The sequence below is a fragment of the Fusarium proliferatum genome (assembly GCF_900067095.1).
Source record: "Fusarium proliferatum ET1 genome assembly, contig: FPRO_scaffold013, whole genome shotgun sequence".
NCBI classification, from domain to species: Eukaryota; Fungi; Ascomycota; class Sordariomycetes; order Hypocreales; family Nectriaceae; genus Fusarium; species Fusarium proliferatum.
Genome location: NW_022194802.1, coordinates 1,120,773 through 1,143,349, shown reverse-complemented (window position 1 = coordinate 1,143,349; position 22,577 = coordinate 1,120,773). Strand labels below are relative to the sequence as shown.

General features: G+C 48.5%; 7 protein-coding genes across 7 annotated transcripts; 4 read left to right on the top strand and 3 right to left on the bottom strand.

Annotated features, from left to right (window-relative positions):
• Positions 1-789: 789 nt before the first annotated feature.
• Positions 790-4,210, top strand: FPRO_13016 (uncharacterized protein; the record flags this gene model as incomplete). The annotated part of the gene is made up of 6 exons (XM_031223596.1): positions 790-823; positions 930-1,011; positions 1,075-2,395; positions 2,442-2,652; positions 2,701-3,911; positions 3,977-4,210. The coding sequence occupies 6 exons, from the start codon at positions 790-792 to the stop codon at positions 4,208-4,210; spliced, it is 3,093 nt and encodes a 1,030-aa protein (XP_031088939.1).
• Positions 4,211-4,507: 297 nt separating this feature from the next.
• FPRO_13015 (uncharacterized protein) lies at positions 4,508-5,350 on the bottom strand (the record flags this gene model as incomplete). Its single annotated transcript, XM_031223595.1, has 1 exon — positions 4,508-5,350. The coding sequence occupies one exon, from the start codon at positions 5,348-5,350 to the stop codon at positions 4,508-4,510; it is 843 nt and encodes a 280-aa protein (XP_031088938.1).
• Positions 5,351-6,070: 720 nt separating this feature from the next.
• Positions 6,071-6,438, bottom strand: FPRO_13014 (uncharacterized protein; the record flags this gene model as incomplete). Its single annotated transcript, XM_031223594.1, has 2 exons — positions 6,071-6,294; positions 6,345-6,438. The coding sequence occupies 2 exons, from the start codon at positions 6,436-6,438 to the stop codon at positions 6,071-6,073; spliced, it is 318 nt and encodes a 105-aa protein (XP_031088937.1).
• A 2,066-nt stretch (positions 6,439-8,504) lies between these two features.
• Positions 8,505-9,118, bottom strand: FPRO_13013 (uncharacterized protein; the record flags this gene model as incomplete). Its single annotated transcript, XM_031223593.1, has 2 exons — positions 8,505-8,798; positions 8,855-9,118. The coding sequence occupies 2 exons, from the start codon at positions 9,116-9,118 to the stop codon at positions 8,505-8,507; spliced, it is 558 nt and encodes a 185-aa protein (XP_031088936.1).
• Positions 9,119-16,121: 7,003 nt separating this feature from the next.
• Positions 16,122-17,235, top strand: FPRO_13012 (uncharacterized protein; the record flags this gene model as incomplete). Its single annotated transcript, XM_031223591.1, has 2 exons — positions 16,122-16,754; positions 16,819-17,235. 2 exons carry the CDS (start codon positions 16,122-16,124, stop codon positions 17,233-17,235), a joined length of 1,050 nt encoding a protein of 349 aa, XP_031088935.1.
• Positions 17,236-18,971: 1,736 nt separating this feature from the next.
• On the top strand, positions 18,972-20,372 carry FPRO_13011 (uncharacterized protein; the record flags this gene model as incomplete). Its single annotated transcript, XM_031223590.1, has 3 exons — positions 18,972-19,274; positions 19,329-19,814; positions 19,869-20,372. The coding sequence occupies 3 exons, from the start codon at positions 18,972-18,974 to the stop codon at positions 20,370-20,372; spliced, it is 1,293 nt and encodes a 430-aa protein (XP_031088934.1).
• A 544-nt stretch (positions 20,373-20,916) lies between these two features.
• FPRO_13010 (related to cyclin homolog UME3) lies at positions 20,917-21,938 on the top strand (the record flags this gene model as incomplete). Its single annotated transcript, XM_031223589.1, has 2 exons — positions 20,917-21,076; positions 21,139-21,938. 2 exons carry the CDS (start codon positions 20,917-20,919, stop codon positions 21,936-21,938), a joined length of 960 nt encoding a protein of 319 aa, XP_031088933.1.
• Positions 21,939-22,577: the final 639 nt, after the last annotated feature.

The following is a 22,577-nucleotide window of genomic DNA, read 5'->3' as shown; positions in this document are numbered from 1 at the left end:
AAGCCACTGTCACAACTGACAAGTGGACTTGAAGAGACGGCATGGAACTGAACTGGATTGGATGGCTGTCAATTAAGAATTGCCCTGGGCTTGAGGTGGGCAGCCCATGGCGGATGTGCAGTCAGCCCCGCCGTTGACGGCTTGAGAGCCCGGGTATTTGAGTGAGCGACAGGGGTACAGGGGCACAGCTTACAGGGTCTGTCAGTTCTCCAGCTTCCAAGTCGAGACCTGTCTAGAGCGGGCTCACGAGGACTCGCTTCCTTCTACCTACAGCAACCAGACTCAGCGAAGGCTGTCAATCCTTTGCTCTGACTAGCGGTACTAGCGGTTCATCGGCCCCAATCCCAATCCCAATCCCCTCCAGCATGAACTGAACCCCAGGGATGCTTACTGTACTCTGTATGTATTCGTCGATTAAACAAGGAAGGGTCCATTTGATCCACCGTTGAACCCGTTCGTCGCATATTCCTTACTCGGCGTCATGTCCGTCGCCAGTTAAATACCCAAGGTACGTACATAGGTAGGTCGGGGCACCTCCACTTTCAAGCTTCCCCATCCCGCATTCCGCAATCATCACGACCTACCATCTTCCATTGCCACTACACACAGCATTAAGACAAGCCCAACCTACCTAGGTACTCAATTCAGGCCACAGACACCCTAATACTACTTCTTTCCATTTCTCCCCGTGGGCGCGTCTTTCTGCGCCTTCCCGTCCCTTGTGCTACCTCTCTTCCCGTTACTTGCGCATGCTTCAGTAAGCTAAGTTGGTACTTAGCTATTCAAGTCATGGCTAAGAAGGCACGCCAGAGAATCAGCTATGGTGAGACTTCATACCCAACCGCTCCAAACACCCCAACAACCCCGCTCGTTGAACTATACTCTCTTGTATGCGCTCAGCTTCGGAACAGTTGCTGACACAGGCATAGTCCTCGAAAATGCCAAATCATCTGAAGGCGGCCATCGTCTAGGTGTCAATGGCCTCGCCGTCGACAACGACAGTGCGATTCTGTGAGCCCTTTCACACCGACGCCCTCGGTTCCATCCGTGCAGCTCTAACATCACCTAATTCAGATACTCAGGTGGCCGAGACGGCATAGTATGCGCTTGGGATCTGAACCTCGACCTCAAAGGCCGCAGCGATATTACCGACCCGACGCCTGCCAATTCCGAGGACAAGAAGCCGAAGCACACGACCAAGTTTCGCGCTCAGACCCATGCCCATATGCACTGGATCAACGACATTGCACTCGCTCAAAACAATACTGCCCTCGTATCTGGCTCATCTGACCTTACAGTAAAGGTTTGGCGACCGTATTCCGAAGAGGACAAAAACCGCACCGAGACGATAGGCGAACATGCTGATTATGTCAAATGTGTTACAACCCCGCCCCCAGATATGGGCGCAAACTGGGTCGCATCTGGTGGTCTAGACCGCAAAATATGCTTATGGGATCTCAACGGCGCTGGGAAAACACTCGAGATTGACGTGCAGGGTGAAGAAATTGCTGAGAAAGGTTCTGTCTATGCCCTTCGTGTGGGACGAAATATCATGGCGAGTGGTGGCCCCGAGAAGACGGTGCGCTTGTACGATCCCCGAACTGGTGACAAGGTTTCAAAGCTTGTTGGTCATGTCGACAATATCCGTGCTATTCTTATAGACGATGCTGGCGACACGATTTTGAGTGCCAGTGCCGACAAAACGGTCAAAATGTGGAGCATCAAGAACGGTCGATGCATGTACACTTTCTCCATGCACGACGAGAGTGTTTGGTCACTGTTCTCAGATGACCCGAGCCTGGGTGTGTTCTACAGTTCTGATCGCTCGGGTTTGGTCGCCAAAACAGATGTGCGCGGTAGCCTTGAGGATATGGACGATGGCCTGAGTCTAGCTGTGGCGCATGAGCATATAGGAGTTGGTAAGGTTGTCGCAGCTGGAGGTCACATCTGGACAGCAACCAATAGGTCATCAATTAATCGATGGGAAGACGTTGACACGGGCACCAACATCCAGCTTCCGGAGTCTGTTCGACACCACAGAGCTACATCGAATGCTTCTAGCAGACCCCGCGAGACTTCTCCTCCGGCTACTACTAACGGAACTGCAAAGAAGGAGATCCCAGCTGAGTCCATCTTGCGTATCTCTGCAGCTGCTTCTTTCCCTGCGCGATCTGGTCCAGATCCCGATTCTGCCACTATCACGGATGCTACAGCACGGAAGGGATCCGAAGCCATTATAGACTCTTCAGAGCCCGAAATCAAACCTATCCATGCAGTGGCCGAGGAAACGATTGAGGGACAATTCGGATTGCTCAAGCATAGGCTGCTCAATGATAGGAGGCGTGTGTTGACATCAGACACCGCTGGCGACGTACTACTATGGGATCTGATCCAGGTTTGTCTTAACTCATTCCGTGCATGGACACAGCTGATTTTTTCAGTGTAAACCCATCAAAAGTTTTGGCAAACAGCATTTGGAGGATGTGGAGCATCTCGTCAACACTGTTGAGGCCGTGGCTCCTTGGTGCTCTATCGATCTCAGCTCGGGGAATCTTACTGTGGTTCTAGAGCCATTTAATTGTTTCGATGCTGAAGTATATGCAGACGAGCTAGATTTGCCCGATAACATAGAGTTTCGAGAGGACCAGAGAAGTAGGTCCGCTTTTGATGACTGCAGTGGCACAGCTAACCCTCTTCCAGTCAGCCTTGGAAAATGGATCCTTAGGTATCTCTTTGCCGATCTCGTTGATGAAGAGATCAGAAGAGATGAGGCACACCGTCAGAAACTCAATGAGGGTCTTGAGGCGAGGCAGATTGCTAGTGGAGGAACTACTGAAGCTGCTCCATTATCGATATCAATACCAAAGTCAGCCATCCCGGACTGGGATAACGCAGACCAGGTTACTCCAAAGCCCAATCTCTATCCCAATACTCCAGGTCTAGGCATTGGTTTGGCAACACCTGGTCCAAGCATTATGTCGGGCCCAAACAGCTTGCCTGATGTTCCTGAAAACGCGGCGACAAGCCCAATGACTCCTATAGAAAAGAGAACCTCGCATGTCAGCCGCCCTTCGACGGAGAAGGAAGACTACTTCACAAGCCCCCTACAACTGCTCGAATCGGCAGTCAAGGCAGCAAGCATGGTTTCAACCCCCACGCAGAACGAGGCGGACTCCAAGAAGTCTATAGATGGTGACAAAGAGAAGGATAAAGATAAGGACAAGGCGGACAGTGCAAAATCCCCAAGCACACCATTTGGCAAGAAGAAGTTTAGGATGACTTTTGGCACCAAGAAGCTTTCGAGGTCAGCATCTCAGGCCACCACAGAGAAGCCTGCGATCGTAGAGGAGAAGACAGAAGAGTCCGAGTCTTCATCTGTTCATGAAAAAGAGAAGGAAGTTGATGACAGTTTCTTTGGTACGATTCAGAAGATCCACCAGGAATACGAGCGGCAACTAGCCGACAACCCTGACAAGCCGGTCGAGTCACGAGTGGTACCCAGTTTGCCTAGTGATACACCCGTTCTGAGACTCCCGCCAGGAACTAAGGTGGTTATTCAAGAAGAGACCACAGGTGGTAGCGCCAACTTGTACCAGGGCACTGTTAAGGATGTTGGCAAGGATGCAGATATTATCGAACAGAAGGCTCCCATGTGGCTGGGTGATGTTCTTCTCCAAAACACCTTGCCCTTCAAGGAGCCTGTAAAGGTTTCGTTTGTCTTGTATCCAATGGACGACACTCTCCCAGCTATTGCTTCGGCCGATGGAAACAACAGGCTCAATGCTAACCGCATGCTTCGAGTCAAGAAGATCCTTTCATATGTTTCGGAAAGGATTGAGCCTGCACTTGAGGAGCCAGAAGACAGCCCTATGAAGCCAGAGGAGTATTTAGAACTGTACTGCAACGAACAGGTAATGATATCTTCTTTAACTCATGGTACAATCATGGGCAATTACACTTGCTAACATTTATCCAGTTACTTTCCCCTGCTACGACACTGGCCACTCTCCGAACTCATCTGTGGAAAGGGGGTAATGATATTGTCCTTCATTACAAGGCCAATGGCAAAAAGGAGATTCGACCATTCCCTCCGCCTCCGGAGCCTAAGCCCGCTGAGCCCGAAGAAACTCAAGACGGCGCTGCTGCTGAAGAGGCAAATACCAATGGCCAAGTTCCTCTTCAACCTCAAGCCCAAGCCCAGGCCAGCTAAGTTAACACAACTCCCGGTTCACACGTTGAATGAGAAGATGAGATTCCGAGACTCATCAGTCCGTTGTTTGATGTCGTGTGCCAGAAGGGTAGACTTTTGTCACCAGCGATTTCATTTATCGTATATAGATTTTGTACATAGGTCAGATGCCGTCAAGGCGTATATACCATTTGTGAGGAGTTAAGCCTCTCTCTATTTCTTTCGGAACGCCAGTTTCTTGACTCCTTGCTCCTTGCTCCATATTTTACATCGTACAATCCCGCCCGTTTTGTTGGTCTCTCATATCGCTTCCCATTATCATACAACGCCGTTCATGGTGTTAATAGCCCATTGATAGCTTCCCAGGAAAATTGCGCCTCCAATGGAAATCCATGTAACTCGTGGTGCTACCCCAGCAAAGAAAGCTCTGCTGCCCTCCTCGCGCGATATGCGACCAAATATTTCCGATACTGAAACACTCTCCTTCGATAGCATGACTCTCGTTTTGAGTACATCAAGCGGCGTCGTCAGTGCCGCAGATAATCCACCAGCCATGCTTCCATAGAGAGCACTCTCAGCACCAGTGACCTCGCGACCACCACGGCGGCGTCGTCCCCAGGACTTCATTGCCTCCCATAGCGGGAATTGGATCACAGTGAATGGAACCTCGCGAAAGACGGTGATTCCCCAGCCACGATAGAGCTCTCTCCACATTGGAACAAATCCATGGCTCGAATATCGTGACAGGATAGCCCGTAGAGCAGCAGCCGACGAACCACCATGATGGCCCGCCTGCGCACGCTGCTTAACAACCTCGGTCGGCACACGAACGGCGCAAGCTGCCACCTCACCGGCGCTAGCAGCCGCCATATGTGTAAGGGGAGCCTTCCATCCTGGCGCAGAAGTGTTATCCTTATCAGCCAGGAAGCCCTTTACGCCCTCGTATGTACAGAAGAAGAACGCGGCACCTGGCGCAGAACCGACAAGCGCAGAACCTATACCGCGGTAAATACCGCTGAAACCTCCGGAGGGAAAGAAACCGGCCGAGGACTGAAGACGGGTCTTGAGTGTGTCGAGAGGGAAGAGAGAGAGATCGACGGTTGTGCCAGCGAGGGCACCTGCGAGGAGGGCGGATTGGAAGGTCGGAGGATTTGCGGACATGATTTTGAAGGTCGGCGAGAGTCCTTGGTGTATAGATTGGTAGAGAAAGCGCCCTGGAGAGAAACAATGGGCTGGACGAGGCCCGAGGGGGAAAAGAGAGATATTAGAAGCCTCGGAGGTTTGGACCGACCGAGACCGGCGACATAATAAAATGGAGGAGCTTGAACTTTGGGCCTTATCGATAGGAGGGGCTTGGAGGGGCCTGGAGTTTACCCTGTAACGCAGCGCTTGATAATATAAAACACTTCTCAGAAGATAACTTCCTTCCAGGAGGAAGTAAATACACAAGGACTGGTCAATTTGCAGAATCTTATGGAATTCGAGGTATTTATGTATCAATTTGAGTGCTATTTTATCGTGGAGGTGAACACGACAGTTTTGTTCTCAAGTTGAGTGGTACAACATCACTACGAGACATGCAAGCTTCGGTTGCTGACAGGAATACACAATGTCCGAGTTGGGAAAACACCTTCACATGCAAAAGTAACGATATTCTATGCTATACCATTGGCTCCTTAGCAGAGGCTAATTGGATCATGTTTCTAAAGGAGGAGGTTGGGACAAATACACATAAACTGAACTGAACTGAACTGAACTGAACTCAAAGGCATCATCATGGATAGTTTTCACTAATAACTATTTTGCAGAGACATTCCAGTCTATCTGGCAATACCGTAACTCCCAAACCAATTGATCGAATCGCCAATTCATAACAGTTCTTTACATGTTATCTCGTGTGCTGGTACCAGCCTTGTGAGTCTCCTCAGCCTCCTTCTTGGTTCGCTCTTGGAGATTCTTGATGTCCTTGGCAGGATCAATGTCCGATCTGTCTGCCTTGACGGCCTCCTCGCTGTCCGAGGCGAGCTCTGGCTTCCAGTGGCCGTTGCCCTCCTTCTGCTTCCTGAGGGAGTCTTGCTTGTGCTTGTCGTAGTCGACGTCGGTTTCTGGGGCGTGTTAGACGCGTTCAATTGGACTTTGGGAGACTCAAACTTACGGGTGGATGATTCCTTGAGACCGAGACGTGTCGATGTGGTAAAGAAACCTCGTCCGATGGTGATCTTGCTGGTGTGCGCAGTGCGCAGGGCCATCATGGATCGAGCTGACATCATCTTGTTGATATGAAGTTTATGTGATGATTCGGGCGGGAGAAGTCGAGAGACCGCTATGAGGGGTTCGATATAGAGATGAAAGAGGAAGAGAGAAGAGAGAAACAGCTGCAGGGGAAGAGATTAGTTCACGAGCGTGCCTTAATATGTACTGCTCTTCTCGGGTAAGGTAATGACCGTAATGTTGACCATTTGCGGGAAAGTGACGTCACAAGCATCATCACTTTTTGAAGAATCTCTCCCTCTGCTTCCTTTACTCCTTGAAATGAAGACGGCATGCGTTCATTCCCCACTCAAGGCCTACCTATACTACCCCGAGTTAGGTAATGGAGCTGGTTTTAAATTTCCCTTCCTTTACCGAGGATCCAACGCAAATGCCATGGTTTTCAAGGAGGGTCCAATTGCGTGGCTGTGGTTGATAATGAGACACTGCACGAACTAGGCACGTCGTAGCTATCGCCGCGGAGTTATTATGAGGTGGGGTTACTGAGGCTACAGCTCCAGCTATGAGCTGAACGTGGCATTTGGTAGGCATTGCAAACAGAATTTATGGAAGAACATAAAATCAGAAATGCATGTCGAGCAATCAATGCTCACTTCAAACAATGGCAATTGGCAATTCAATGTTCACTGACTAACATTAGTGGCCACCCCGATTCAAGAAATCGCCCATGTCGTAACTATACCATCATTTCTCGTCAGCATCATCACACAATTAACTCATCGTCACACCCAAGATGGCTCACTCTAAGCCGTATCATATCACAGTCACAGGTTGAAACGTGCAAGTATGAACATTCGTATATTCTCGTCTCGCAGCGCTGAAGCCGCGTTGTCGCAACCAGACAGCGCCAATACCCAGTTAACAATAGCCACACATGCAGTCTACCGCTGCATTGCAAAACCAGGCTCGAGGGCCTCCCAAATCCCAAAAAAATCTCTTTGAATCTGATCATGACATGTATCCCAGGCCCCTGAACACTCCAGATGCTTGCCGAGTCGAGACAAAATATTGTAAAAGAAGCCCGTCCAACCAGGACTTGGGCAAACCGAACAACGCTCCAAAGTATAAAGCTACTCCGGTCCCAAAAACACTAGGCAGACCCAGCACCGGCCATTGCGCTCAGGCCTAAACCACGAACAAGAAAACAAAAAGAGGACAAATATATAGGCCGTCCCAAGATGATACAAAGAAAAGAATGGGCAAGGGTGAACCTTTTCGTTCCCGTTCATTGCAACAGCGGGACTACACCAAAAATTCGACCAACTCCCCGTAATTTCCCATATTTCCGTCCCGTAAAGGGATATCAGTTGTCGCAAAAACACCATTCGTCTCGATCCTGACCACAGCCCAAAGATATTTCCAAGATGCGACCGATCAAATAACACCGGAAAAGACCCCGCTTGCGAAAAGCACTCCCTTCTATGTTGTTCTTTTTCTCTTGTTGACTTCATAACCCATGACCGCGATGAGAGAAGACATTTTGGTATGAATGGAAAGGCCAGCCCATGCCTCCCATATAAAATGAAAACAGTTGATGCCGAGGAAATCCGATTATTGTGCCGCCCAACACCTATGCAATGTCGTCTTAAAATGCAGAAAACGCCCGTTCGTGTCTTGTAGCCCCATCTTGCGAGGCGGACACCCAACCCTAGGTATTTGATTTGTTGCAAAAATAACAAAAGTAACCAAGCCGAAAATGGTATCGTTCTGTATCACGCCGTGCCAGTATTACCCTCATAAACTTGTCGGTGAAACAAGAGGTATGTCGATTAGGGGATGTTTATACAGGGGGATAGTAAAAGTGATGGTTGTCGGAATTGTTGTCGCCAACAGTGTGGTCAATCGCATCAAGCGATTGGCCCCAAAAGCTTAAGAGGAAACCAGCCCAGTTGATAAGAGGATACCAAGATCAAGTCTCGATAGGTCCCGCCAAGATGAACAGCTGCTAAGAACGAACGGTAGCAATTACAGTTCAAGATGTATCGCCGGTGATACGACACACGGGTCGCCCCATGTCAAGGCATGAGTAGCGACCTGCTGCGGCTTACCAGCGACGCATCGACTGTTGCATCCTGCCAGGCGACACTGACTGAGGAGGGCTCGACATGGTAATGCCAGTAGCGGGGTTGATGATGGGAATGGCATTGCGGCCGCGGGTGGCGGAGGGCTGATGAAGCTTCATGCTGGGCTGTTGCTGGTAGGCAGGAGGAATGAAGGCAGGAGATGTTGAGTTGAGAGAGAAGCCAGGAGCAACGGTGTTGGGGTGTTGCGTGGGAGAAGAGTCGGGAGAGTTGCTGGCTAATGAGGAACGCTCAGATGCGCTTGAGATAGAGACCAACTGCGAACAACAGGTCAGATTGATGCACTGACATACACAGCGACGGGATAACTCACGTCAGTCTCGGTCAACAAACCAGGACAAAACTCCATGTCATCTTCAAGGTCGAAGGATCGACTGGTCTCGAACTTAGTTCGGAAGGCTGTGAGGGAAGCAGTCTCATTGAGTTCCTTCATGCTGCGGACACCGCGGAACTGGCGTTGAGCTTGTTGAGACACAGAAAGACGGGGAGCTCTGCGATTTCGGCCACCATGGTGGTTGTGCGACACGGGGGCGGGGTGCGCTGCTGGGTGGGCGTTGTAATGGTAGTATGCAGACATGATGTGAGTCGCGGTTGTGCGTGCGTGCCGGAGTTGGTGCGGGATTAATTGGAGCGAGTAAACACAAACAAGAAATTGAGAGTGTTTAGAGGAGAGTCGTCGATTTAGGTAGTCGTGATAGACAAGATCCAAAAAGTCGAAGAATAGTTACTAAAGAAGTGTAGTCGCGGTTCAGTTGGAGAGGAGAGTAGAGTGAGGTTGTTGGTTGATGTAGATTTTTGGGTGACGGATGAAGAGAGTTGAATTGTGGGAGAATGGATAGCGAAGCGAGGCGAGGTACGAGGGGAGGGGCGGAATGGCAGTGGGAAGGTGACGGGCTCTGATAAGTAAAAGAAATGGAAAGTGGAAAGTGGACAGGCAGATGCAGGACGCAGGATACCTTACACCGGGGACGGCGGGCGATGTGAGTCTGTTGGTTGGGGACACTGTGAGCACTGTGAGCTAGCTGGTATCCATAGTGTCCATATTTTACTCCACATAAAGCGCCTGCCGAACCAGGAGATGAGGGTAGGACCCGATTCTGGCAAATCATGCCTTACAGACGGTGGCCAGGAAGTCTTTGCCACCTCGTTATGATTGGCGTAGTCAAGGGATAGCGTGTGCCACAGTGTAATCTAGGTGGTATGCTGCTAGGCCATCCCTGTCTATCCCGGTAGGGATGTTTGGGGACAGTACAGTTTTCGGAAGAGAGACATACACAGTACGACCAGCGTGTTCCAAAAGCTAGACAGCACACCAATCTGCTAAGGGGCTGAGTTCACGCTACTTGTCCTATTCTAGGTTCACCTGCACACCTGGCGGTATCCGAAACTCATCGCCTACCCAGCCTGGGTGGAGGCTATTGCATCCACACGCAACCCAAGCCCAGTGTCAAATCGCTGTCGGCCCTCTCGGGGTTCCCCATTCCAGCCTTTGTCAAGTGACTTTTTGCTCTCTCAGCTTTGTCCCTGTTGGACCTGGCGCTGGTTCCAAACTTGGATCGTGAGAGAGCCCTGGAGCCCTGCTAGTCTAGCGTCTGTTCGTTCTTCTTTTCTTTCTGTCAAGCTCAGTCTTGGACCAGGGATGCGCATTGCTCATCAGGTGAGTGACGAAGTGACTGAATCTCTCTACCCACTGCACACACATTACTTTACCGCACAGTGAGGAGCCTGGAGGGACGTGGGCGCAGACACAAACGCAGTCTCAGTCTCAGTCTCAGGCACCATCTTGACCGCGTGCTCTCCCACTCTGCCACTGCAATTCCCCTGTGCTAGCGCAGGAAAGCCCCTTTCTGTCCATCCCCTTCAGGGCTCTCGCAGCCGTAATTAGGCGCTATGCCCTGCTGCAGCATGCTAATCTTGTCGAGTGATTGGATTGCGCGCCAGTTTGTTTGTTGACATGCTGAAATTGTTATTATCCACTGCTTTCGTGATGATGAAATGAGGGAAGGCAAGGGAATTGCGTTTCTCGTCTGCGACGTTGGATGCCCCGCAGCCTTTCATTACCACGGCGCACATATCTGATTTGGTGTATTGGGGCGGTCGAGGCATTGTATCATCAGATACTGGATTTCTGTTTGTCTACTCCGTAACGGGGTATCCACGTCCCCCAGGACCAGGTGAAGTGAGGTGAGGTGCAGTCAAGTTCAAGTGCGTGCAGTGCCGAAGAGGCCCCAGTCACTCAACCATGACCATCGCGGGACGGAAGGGAAGAGCAGGGTAGGGCTTCGAGGCTGGTGAGCGAACGACTGAACGAACATTCGGGACTCTGATGGGTTAACCAGGTTAGCTCAGGTGAATTGGCGGGATGGCGGTGATGGACGGTACCTTGCGAGGCAGTGAGCACTAGGCTCGAAATTCTATCATAACACTGTGCATGACCGCGTATGGAGCCATTACTGACCACCAGCGCAGAATGAGGGAGGGTTGGTGAGGCCTATGACTGGGCGGCCTCGAGACCCTCCCATGACCCTGTCCTCAATGGTTCTGGACATGGATACGTTGGAAACGTGGCGGGCTGGCCAGTATCTTGCCTGAGCAAAAAGCTATTTGCACTGTGCCATTCTGTCATGGCCCCTCCCGTCTGCAGATCGCACGTATCCCTTTCTCGTCTGTTGCTTTGTTGTTGTGTGTTATGTCCTAGACAGCCGCCGAATGAGAAGCTGTTGATAATCGACACTGTTTCCCAAATGGTCGAACCATCATCAAAACAGTCTCAAGGATGATCCGGTACTAAATATCGCCACGAGAGGCAAAATGAACGAGAACAAGGTCACCACCATTGTCTCTGGCTTCTGGAAGGCCTCTGACGTTGGGTGACGTTGATCTGGATAATTCTCGACTTTAGGGTAGCGTCTTGAGACACAATAGAGCCCAGACCCAGATCATCTTCAACACCAACCTCGCTGAAATGAGAGGTTGACAAGTCCAGTTGTGGTAACCTTCCAAACACTGTGGCGTTTGTGCTTGACCTTGAAGGGTAAACTCACCCACACACAACACAGGAACACAACCCCAACCCCAAACCCCAACCCACGACTTTGGCTGCAGCTCCTACAAGTATGTGTTTAGTATAGCGAGTTCACTGTATGTACAGTTAACTCGCCCTGTCCGAATACTGTACTTGGCGAGACGATCCACGCAACCCTCACGGAGGAACTCTTTGTCGGCCACTGCGGTTGCAGCACCTTTGCGGGCGTCTAAATCGAGGCGTCGACAACAAAGACCGTTGATGACTGTGGGTATCTTGTTAACTGTGAGTTTGTGCTATCTTGTGTTACAGAATCTGAACCGGTTGACACAGCACCATGGTTGACAAGATCGTCGTGAAGCGTGAGCATTGACGATAAAGAAGACTGGGCATAGCAAGTGACGACGGCGGCAAGGCATACAACCCAGTAAGGTTGGTTAATTCGATCTTTGGTTATGCATATTGCCTATCGTTTCATCATTTCTAGAGGTCGTCTTGCCGCCAGCCTCATCTTATCTTGCCAGACGGGTCCTCATCCTGTTCCGTATATGCAGAGGGACACTCGACCCTACAGTACGGAGCATGCACCACACCCATTTCTTGCCGATGGAAGGTTGCTGGATGGAAGATTGATTATCTTTGGTCCTTGATAAGTGATAACTGCCACTGTCACTGGCTCTTGCGCAATCCAACCTCTCGATCTCGGTTAGATCGTCGTTGGACTTTGATCAAAGCTGGCACCCTGCCGTTACCACCATGCCAAATAGCCAGCCATACCATGCTTCCATACCATGCCCTTCCGCACCGTCCAAGTGTTTCATCAGGCTCTTCTGAGAATCCCTCCAGGGCTCTCTTCTCTTGTGTCATTTGCCAGGGCAGCCAGGCCACCATGCGGGGAATGGGCTGGTCTATTTTGAGCGGGCTGTGAAGGCCTGCTAGCGGAGGTCTAAACCTGCTCTTGTTCGTCTTCCTCATTTTCGGTTGGAAGGGATGTGATGTGATGTGATGATGCTTGGTCTCTAGGCTTCGCCTACGCCGATCACTTCAACGGACGTGGGTGGGTGGTCCCTTCTTTGAATTCCTGTTCCTGGAGAAAGGGTCCAAAGTCCCATCCCGAAAAGAATTCGAGGCACTCGACCGAATGCGTGATGCTTTGCAGCTTCGGGTTCCTAGCGCAAAGTCTACGGTAATTCTAGACGAGTCACAACAAACAGAGCAGCAAACAACCGTAAAGTTAAAATTGACAGTCCATACTCACTGTGAGCGGGGAGATTGGCTGAACCATAGCATACCCTGAAGGGTCTGAGAGACAGAAGACGATGTCGCATCTGTGCTCTGGCAAAATCCCTGTACAGTATGAATCCATACCCATATTATCGGCATTCATCAGAGTCACCTTTCACTGAATCAAGTGAATCAATGGATTCAGCGAGAATGATAGACATTTCGACGTAAAGGGAAAAGTCAACTACTGCTACATTTCTCAAGAGCATTGTTAGAAGCCGCTTGTCTCTCCCCAACTAAGTACCTAGGTCAGTACCTTACCTAAGGTAGCGCTCCTCATCGTCTACCCACATTGACGCAATCAGCCATCTGTCTATCCCTAGTCGCACGACCCCATTCCTCGGGCTAACAATCTCAACAATCGATAATAGCCCGCATGCATCTACTAGTCATTCAATTAATTGATGGTCAACACGTCTATCACGGGTTGTCAGCCCCTTCAATATCATGAGACAAGGCAATTATCTGATGCATACGGCGTGCCATATGTTATCCTATAGCCCATATTCCCATCGCCACACCGCTAGTTCTCACAGATGATGAATGGCCTGTTTCTACAGAGTACATCGTCGGCTAAGGCGCTTTTCTTGGGCGGGTGACTTGTTGTCTCACTTTGCGGAGAACAAAGGAACTCTCCCCTCTGAGAGTCCGAGCTCTCAGCCCACAGCGCGCCACCTCTTGCTTCAAATGCGAGTCACCCCGCGCGCCACACTTTACGGAGAAACGGCGACGTCAGTCCCGTACGAAAAGCCTCAGCTCTAATTCGTCTTTTGCTTCAACCACAAAAATTGACTTCCTCAACATCGCGATATAAAAACCATGGCCATTTTATAACAGAACCGACATGCCTTTTATTGCAATAATTAGATCAATGATGTGCTCTTGGCCATAAACTAAAGCCCAAACTGGTGTAATTGGTAACACAGCCACGGGTCACTCGCTTCCTTCCAGTGGGTCCTTCGGGGGATTCGGCGTGCGTTCGCGAAAAATTCTCCAGCATACCTAAGCAATGTAATGTATATATAGCGTACTAAATATATAAGAAGGTGCTAGTGGCTGAAATCGCAACTGCAGCCCGCAGAATCATGATTGCAAAATCTAGATGTCGAGTCTGGCAGGGGATAGAAAATACTCCCAGGAGTGACCATCGACATCCCCGGTGTTAGAGGATATGGATAATCGCTATAAACCAAGTCACTTAAACAAAAGGCAGGACCATGAAGGGATTCTGTAACTTCCTCCGGGTATGGTCGTATGTGTTTGGGCTCTTCAATCGTACGGTATATGACCATAATATATTATCTGATAATCAAGATTGATGCCTGGTGAGTGACCGAACCGCAATAGAGCTCTAGGTCCCTTCATTGTAAACATCATACTATAAGAAAAGACCACTGATCAAGGTTACGACAATTCTGATTCGATTTTATCCAACATATTAGGTTCAAGATCACCAGATATAGAACTTAAAAGAAGAGACTGGCTTTGTTGAGACACTGTGCAATTGACTTGGTGGAGTGAGAGTAGATCCTGAGCCATGATGAGCCTCGACCTAGAGCTTAAAGTCAACGCACCCGTGGGCCCTCAACATTTCTATCAGGTAAGACTTTTGTTTTCATCATCAAAAGTCCACAATGTATCAGCTGATCTAGCAATGCCTCATGACCTCAGAGGCTGAAATGAATTACTGGAGAGATTATCACGGAAGATCGAGGACAGACATGTATGTTTCGGACTCTTCAGCCACCAGGTAGCGTAGCTCGAAAAGGCCGTGATATGTGCTGCAATTCTTTTATGGCTAAGTTGTTCAGAGACTGCCTTTATCTACCTCTGGTGTTGGTTGTGAGTGCCCATTTATCTTCTTCCTGGCTTAGGGACATGTCCGTAATAGAGGGCTGGCTGGTAGTGGAGTCTTCTGACACACTTCGCGACCAATACTATAGAAAAGTGCTTAGTGAATATTGAGAAGGCTATATGAAGGTTAAGTCGCCAGCAATGCCCATCATCTAGAAGCGGGATTGGATACATAGGCCGCACTGTTCGCGTTCAGAAATATGCTGACAGCAGTTCCGGCAGCAACCCTTGGTAAAAGAAGAATATTAAGTCAACTCTAAAATCTGAATGAGATATTGGTATGAGTATGTACTCGCCCGCTAGCCAGGCTAATGAAACTTACATATATGTCCACGATTCATGAGGAAATTCCCCAAAGACGAGGTGATACCTTTTGTTTTTATGAAGCAAAAGTGTTCTGATAAGCATCGAAATATAGGTCAATGAGTTGAGGGTTTTCCTTTGTACGAACAGCCAGTTAAATTATTCTATACCTGGAAACCATTACACACTCTGCGTCTCGCCCAAGAGGATATGGAGATGACCACGTTTCCTTTGATGTCGTGTCTCAGAAGGTCCAACGATTATAAGAATTCCAGTATGTAACCAAGCACTACTCAGAAAGCCCCAGGTGGACAGAGTATAAGTATCTGAAAAAAAAGCAATAGAATTAAAGATCAACAGACGTGTAGGATTCTAGTAGGTGGACTATATTCAATGGTGTGTCGTGTTTGATTCGTTTCAAAAGTTCCTCATTAGTGGCTATCGCTATGAGTCAGATTTGAGAATACGATCCGTCATCATGTACGGTTTGGAATCATTTCTCTTAGCCCCACGCACTTTGTTTCCGCAAGTTCAAGTCGAGCTGCCTCAGATCGTTGGGATCAAAATTTCGAAGAAGCAAGACTTACAGGTATCCTTCCGGGTGTGGCTCAAGATCATCACTTTCGCCTCCATATTTTCGCCTACATGCGGAAACTTGAGCATGACTTTGGAATTTTATAGAGAGTGACAGATTCGACCAGCTGTTGTCAATTTAACAATGCGTGTATCGTGTAGGAATGAGTCTCTTTCTGATAGATTCGTTCCATATGGCAACGAAGATATAATATATATTGAATGTGATTCTGTTGGGAGGTCTGGGATAGCGAGACAGAAACTCATCAATTGCCCCTGCATGATGTTGGATTATATGTCCATGTCGACTTGAACTCGGTAATAACTCAAACAATTAGAATAGCTACCATCATAGCTCCGATGACAGATACTGAATGGAACCTAATCTATATGAGTCTCGCTCCGAGGCTCGGGCCTAAGACGCGGGAGCAGGGCGGGTTTAAATTGTCCGGACTTCCCGCCTCCACCACGAGTCGGACTTTTCTCTTGCCCACTGCATCAAACCTACCGACTTACACAATCTGCTCAACATCACATTGAAATGGATGTTATAAATTTTGGACAGAGCCCTTCACTTGGATATATTCTGTTCATTGCTGCTTCGGCTCTATTGCCTATTCTTCTGCTCTTCATTCTCATCCGCAGACCTGTTGGCGAATCTGTATCCCAATCATTGCCTTTGCCAGCCGATGATGAAATTGTTCGCCTGCGAGTATACCCGGTCAAGTCATGCCGCGGTTTTGATGTCAGTTCAGCGCAGCTTCTACGAACTGGCCTAGATCTGGACCGTAACTGGATGTTTGTCACGGCTGATGAGCATGAATTTATCACGATCAGAGCAAATTCAAATATGACTCTTATCATAACAGCTTGGGACGTCGATACCGACACACTCATAATTTCTCTCAATGAACACAAAATTGAGATACCCGCTCACCCTACGAGTCAATGGCTTGAGAATAACACTGAGCTCAAGAAGGCGACTATCTGGGGCGAGCAAACCGATGCATGGGAATACGCCGAGAGCCTGACCAAGCCCATCTCGGAATTCCTAAGCGTGGACGTTCGCCTGATGTACAAGGGACCTACACTGCGAGTTCTACGTGGAAGCGGAGCTCCTCACCGTCTTGGTCGTACGGAGGCTACCAAGTTTGCCGATATGATGCCTGTGCTGGTAAGTTACATAAACTGGAACCTGACATACGACTCAGGCGCTGTAATAATGCCAAACTTGACAGGTTGCCTCTATGGCGAGTATGAATGAGCTTAACGAGCGTCTCACTAAAGCTGGCGAGGATAAGATTGAGATTGATCGGTTCCGCCCCAATGTCATCATCCGAGGAAGCGTACCCTGGGTTGAGGATGGATGGAAAACTATCCGAATTGGTGAGGGCGAGCACCGTCTCGACCTTGATGTTGTGTGCCGATGCCTACGATGCCAGGTACCCAATGTTCACCCGATTACTGCTGATAAACATCCGCGTCAACCTTGGAACCAGCTGATGAAGTATCGACGAATCGACCCTGGACTGAAGTTCAAGCCGAGCTTTGGCATGCTTTGTGCACCGAGCGATGAGGGACACATCGAGCTTGGCATGAAATTCCAGGTCACAGCTATGACGAATGATCACTTTTTCATTAGTCCAATGAAGTAAAACGAATTGTTGGAGGGTGTTTGGGGGAGCTGTGTGGCTTCTGTGGTAGGGTAACATGTACAAACCGCCAAGGGAAACGAAAATGAAAACGATAACAAGACCATGTTTAGGTAATGGTTCACAGGTATTGTACGCTGTTCAATTTTGGACACCTGGGTACCTGGGCGTACTAGCTGACTGTACTGTGTTCTCCTCTTTCAAGTGGCAGTGCTGGATCAGCCCAGCCAGGATAGGACCAAGAGCTTTCATAAAAAGTCAGATAGAATTCAAGGGTTGAGTCTGCTGTCATAAGTAGTTCGAGCGTGCCTGGATCAAGTATGCAAGTTTATAAAAGAGGCTGATTCGGGAATCTGAGAGGGATTTCTGAAGGGAAGAAGAGCGTGGGACTTGATTTTAGTTATACCCTTTACCCTTCACCCTTCCTTTTCATATCTCAATTTGTCTGTTCTCTTTAACCTGATAAGCCTAGACTCTTAATTGGGGACTAATGGTATTCGATAGAGGCCTCCTGATAAGATCACGATGTCATACATTTGAGGATGGTGCCATCTCAAGGATGTTTGTTCACAAACCAAGTGTTTGGTTGTTGAACAATCACATACTTCATCTACTTGGCATATTAGCCGGAACACACCATCAACCATACACAGCCTTGCGAAGACACTAGTGCTATGCCTTGCTGGCAACGGGTCAAGTAGCTGATAGATGAGATTTGTTGCTGCACGAAGAATTTCAAACATGATTGCGTTATTGTACCCGTCCCTTGGACCCGGTCAAGCCTAGCCAGGCTTCCAAGGGACACTCGGGCTCTAGTGTGATAGCAAGCCAAGTTAAGAAGATTATCATCGTAAATGAAGGCACAGAGACTGTTTAGATATTGCAGATGCTGTATCACGATTTGTTTAAAGGATAGAATGTATTCACATAGACTTGGACCCAGTCATGAGACGCTTTGCTCACAACAGCATCCGTGTTGACTTCTTTAATGCAGTTGAACAGCTTCTCGTGTAGATAGAGCAAGCAAGGCCTCATAAGATATAGAGACCAACATCATATCTAGTTGGTCTTTTGCCCTTGCCACATGATGCCAGAATGTGGACAATGCTGGGTGGAGTGATATGTCCCCCATGCTCATGCTCTCATGCTCATGAGGAACGCAAACACCCTTATTGAGCTACAAGAATGATCCTTCCCGATCGGTTGACGCTATGATACAAGCGCATATTTGCAAAGTCATATTACCCAAAGTGTCGGGAATCACGGCTCGGGCAGTTCTAGTTCCGTGTTAGTCGTTGTTGATACACGAACAAAGAGTGGAAAAACTGTGGCTTGGTCATGGAGGCAATGAAACATATCCAAGACAGTCTGTAACTTACTCACAGGCCTAGCTCTAGTTCATTGTTCCACTACTAGACTAGGTACCTAGTCACAAGGCTGTGACATTTGTGAGATTTTGTGTAACTAACTGCCTGGGCAGGCTGATTCACTGACTGATTGGTGTGGCAATACCCATTGTGCTAGGCGCTTCGCGGGGCTTTTTAAGCGGCACGTTGGCCCAGCTTACCTTATGAGAGATCCAAATGCACAGCCCACCAGCTTTTCAAAGCTTCCTCCCAATCAATCAATCAATCAGACATTACAGCCTTCATTGCTTTTAAATCTCTCAACCTTCCCATCAAATCTCACCACTATCGCGCATCGAGGCAGAAGTTTACCCGTCAGCAAATCTATTCACCATGTTGGGGGAAGATCTCGTCATTTATTATAATGACTCCATCGACTCAGATAACCTGGCCGCGGCTATGGCCTTGTTCAAGGCCACGCAATGGAAGCCCAACGCCCGCGTGATTTGGATTCTAGAGCCCCGTCAAGTTTGTTTTGGATTATCCATGACCGTGGATCAGATCACCAGATGCAAGGAATTGATAAAACAGCATTTTCCATCCGTTGAGAACCCTTTCAAGACCCTTTTGAACGGAGATATCAAGCAGCAGGATATTGATGATATCAAAGATCTGACAGACGATGATCGCAAGATTGTAAGCTCCCTCCTCAGGATCAAATGATTTAGACAAATCTGACCACGATGACAGCTCGAGATGGCAGTGAAGCCCAAGTATGGCTCAATCGACGATGCTACCTTGCATGCACAACTAAGTGCACTGGACCTGGCAACTTGTCTTTCCGAGTGGTCTAATGCTAAACCCATCGAAGTTCTTGTGGACTACGAGACTCTGCAACACATAGAGAACCCAGTGAATCTGCACATGCATCACCATGAAGAACTTGTCAACCGGACTGAAGGTGAGCTGAAGGACTACTACGACATCTTGAAGAAAGTGCTACATCCTGGCCGTCGAACCGATAACCTGAGGGGTTGGTATTACAAGTGTATCGCGAATCTCGAGCGTCGTAGAAGGCTCTTAAACATTTCTATGGGAGGACTTGTCTTGGACAACGTTTTGAATCGGATTCAAAACGCGGGAAGCGTTCATTTCTTTGGGGGTTCTTCGTTGAGAATCCTACAACAGTTCCTCGATAGAGGTGTAGCCAGCAAGATCAAGTGTCACTTGCAAGTGGTAAGTCTGATCCATGATCCACATTACTCATTGACAATATGCTCATGGTGATAGGGTTCCTGCGACATGTCAGCCAATCTCTTCTCCAACCAGTTCAACATCGCCCTCAATGAACAAGCAGCCAAGATCGTTCTCGGCCGATCTGCAGAATTTGCAGAGTTCACCGTCGTGCCTTCACATACAGCACAGAGTATAAAATACTCAGCCCTAGGTCTGAAGAAATATGGAGGCCACTGTATCGAGAAGCGAATTCTGGGCTTCAACTGCCACGAGGATCCCATCAAGATCGTCACAAATCAAGTTTCACTTGAGAAAAACTATCCTGACAAAGCCTACTCCATGCCAGACTTGACCTCGTTTTTGTGTGCACTTGCTCCAGACCAACTGGGCCCCAAGCTAGAGTATATCGAGGTCGACGAACAGGAAGGCGGTACACTTCTTTTCAAAAAGTCTGGCAAGGGCATCCGTATGCTTGGTCTGGACGACGTTCAGGAATTCAAAGAGAAAAAGATCGATGAGACTTTCGAGTCATTAATAGTTGGCGAAGTGGTGCTGTAACAGAGACAACTTTTGATACCCAAAGACGAGTTGGAAGTCAGATAGTACTTTTAATAGCTTCTTGATGCACAAGAGCATAATCTCAATTAGCAGAGAGAAATGATAGACTTCTTACAAGTCCAAGAGCATGATGCGTAAAGTTATCCAAGTTAGGCTGGCTACCATGGACTACCAGTATGACTTGACTAAGTTGTTTGTAGTTTAACGATAGTGAAAGTAACAGCAAAAATAGGACATGCAGACACCATCTGGAAATGCTAAAATCACCTGGATCTCATACTCAAGACAAATTTACATCTAAGTTAGTAAATCAACAGTTAAAGAAGAGACGCTAGAAGTTCAAATTCTATTGGGTAGGTCGTTTATTGATATCGCCAATCATCAGCCACAAGACGGGACCTTTCCGTGTGGCGCCGTTGCCAGCCTTGCGAGCCCCCTCTCCGTTGACTATTTCAACGAAACCTCAACAGCTTCGGCTGTCAAATCTGCCTCCTAAGAGTCTATTCTTCCTGCGGAATTGGTATCTAACGGTCTATCAGAAGACATGTCGGCCAATTATTGGCACTCGACACAATGTCGCTTCTGGAGCTTCACCAAGGAACAGCTTGTGACAATGCGACAAAAGCTTGAAGAGGACAATGCCGAATTGGTGCGAATGTTTCCGCTTCCGCAGCAACGCCATCTGTACATATATTTTAATCAACGTACGTGGACACCTCTATACCACGAGAGAACTGACAGAATGGCTGACTCATGGGACGCGCAGAATTGATACGGCTGGCGAAGCGATTAACGATCCGACAACAATCCATGGCCACGGCGCAGGTCTACATGAAGCGATTCTACTCCAAAGTCGAGATTCGTCGAACGAACCCGTACCTCGTCATAGCGACCGCGATATACTTAGCCTGCAAGATCGAAGAGTCTCCTCAACATATTCGACTCATCGTGACGGAGGCGCGACAGATGTGGGGAGATCTCGTGGCCATCGACACGTCCAAGCTGGGCGAGTGTGAGTTCTTCATGATAAGCGAGATGCGATCACAGTTGATTGTATTCCAACCGTATCGAACGATCACAGCCTTGCGAAATGAATTATCGTTGGTGGACGACGAAGTGCAACTGGCTCGCTCGGTCATCAACGATCACTTCATGACGGATCTTCCGCTCCTGTACCCTCCACATATTATCGCCATGGTTGCCATCCTATTGGCCTTGGTGTTGAGGCCCAATAACTCCGGTCCTGGCCAGAATACTTCTGGAGCGGCGGCGGCCGCAGGACTAGCAGCCGCTCAACAGGCGCTGATGCGAGCACAGGGCCAACAAGCACAAGGTGGAATGCCCGAGCCCGCTGCTGCAGAACCAAAGGAGAAGCGGCAACAAGATCGGGTGTCGCGGGTACAAAAGTTTGCGAAATGGCTGGTCGACAGCAACGTGGAGATTGCATCTATGGTGGATGCTACTCAGGAGATAATATCATTTTATGAATGCTATGAACATTACAACGACAAGCTCACTCGCGAACAGATCAACAGGTTTGTTAAGGCAAGAGGCTTAGATAAGTGATCAAGATATGAGAAATGAGAAATGAAGCATGGTATATGCGGGTTAAGCATTGAGGAGCATTGGCTGGGAGTTCAGGTGTTACTGTTTATTGTTATTAGACATTCACACATTTTGGTATTATATGAAGCCTCCAGGCCTACTGGCTGGCTGTATAGGTAGTACTAGAACTTTAACTTTACCTTTCTATCGTATGGATCTGAGAGTTTAACGACATAAAAGATTCCGTGCACGAAATCAAATAAAGTGAGACCCTCCGTAGGCTTTCATTGAACTGTGAACCTCAGGTATTCTATCATAGTTAGGTATTCTACGTAACATCTCAGATATGCAGGTGCGTATCCCAATGATCTGTCGGACCGTATGTCCGGAACTGTCTTTGAGAGCCACCCAATTATGAGATAAGAAACTTGTGAACTTCCCGTCAGATAAGATTTTTTTATATGGTACTCAGTTGTTAGACTGATCCATTAATCCACTGACTGAACGTGTCTTTCACTTGGCTAGTCGGTAGATCATGTGAATATTTGCAACATGAAAAGAATTCCTTCGAGATGAGTTTATGCCGAGACAGAGCGAGGATGTTGGCAGCTAAAGGCAGCAAAAGAATAGCTCAGCGGGTCCTTCCGGGGCACTAAGCAT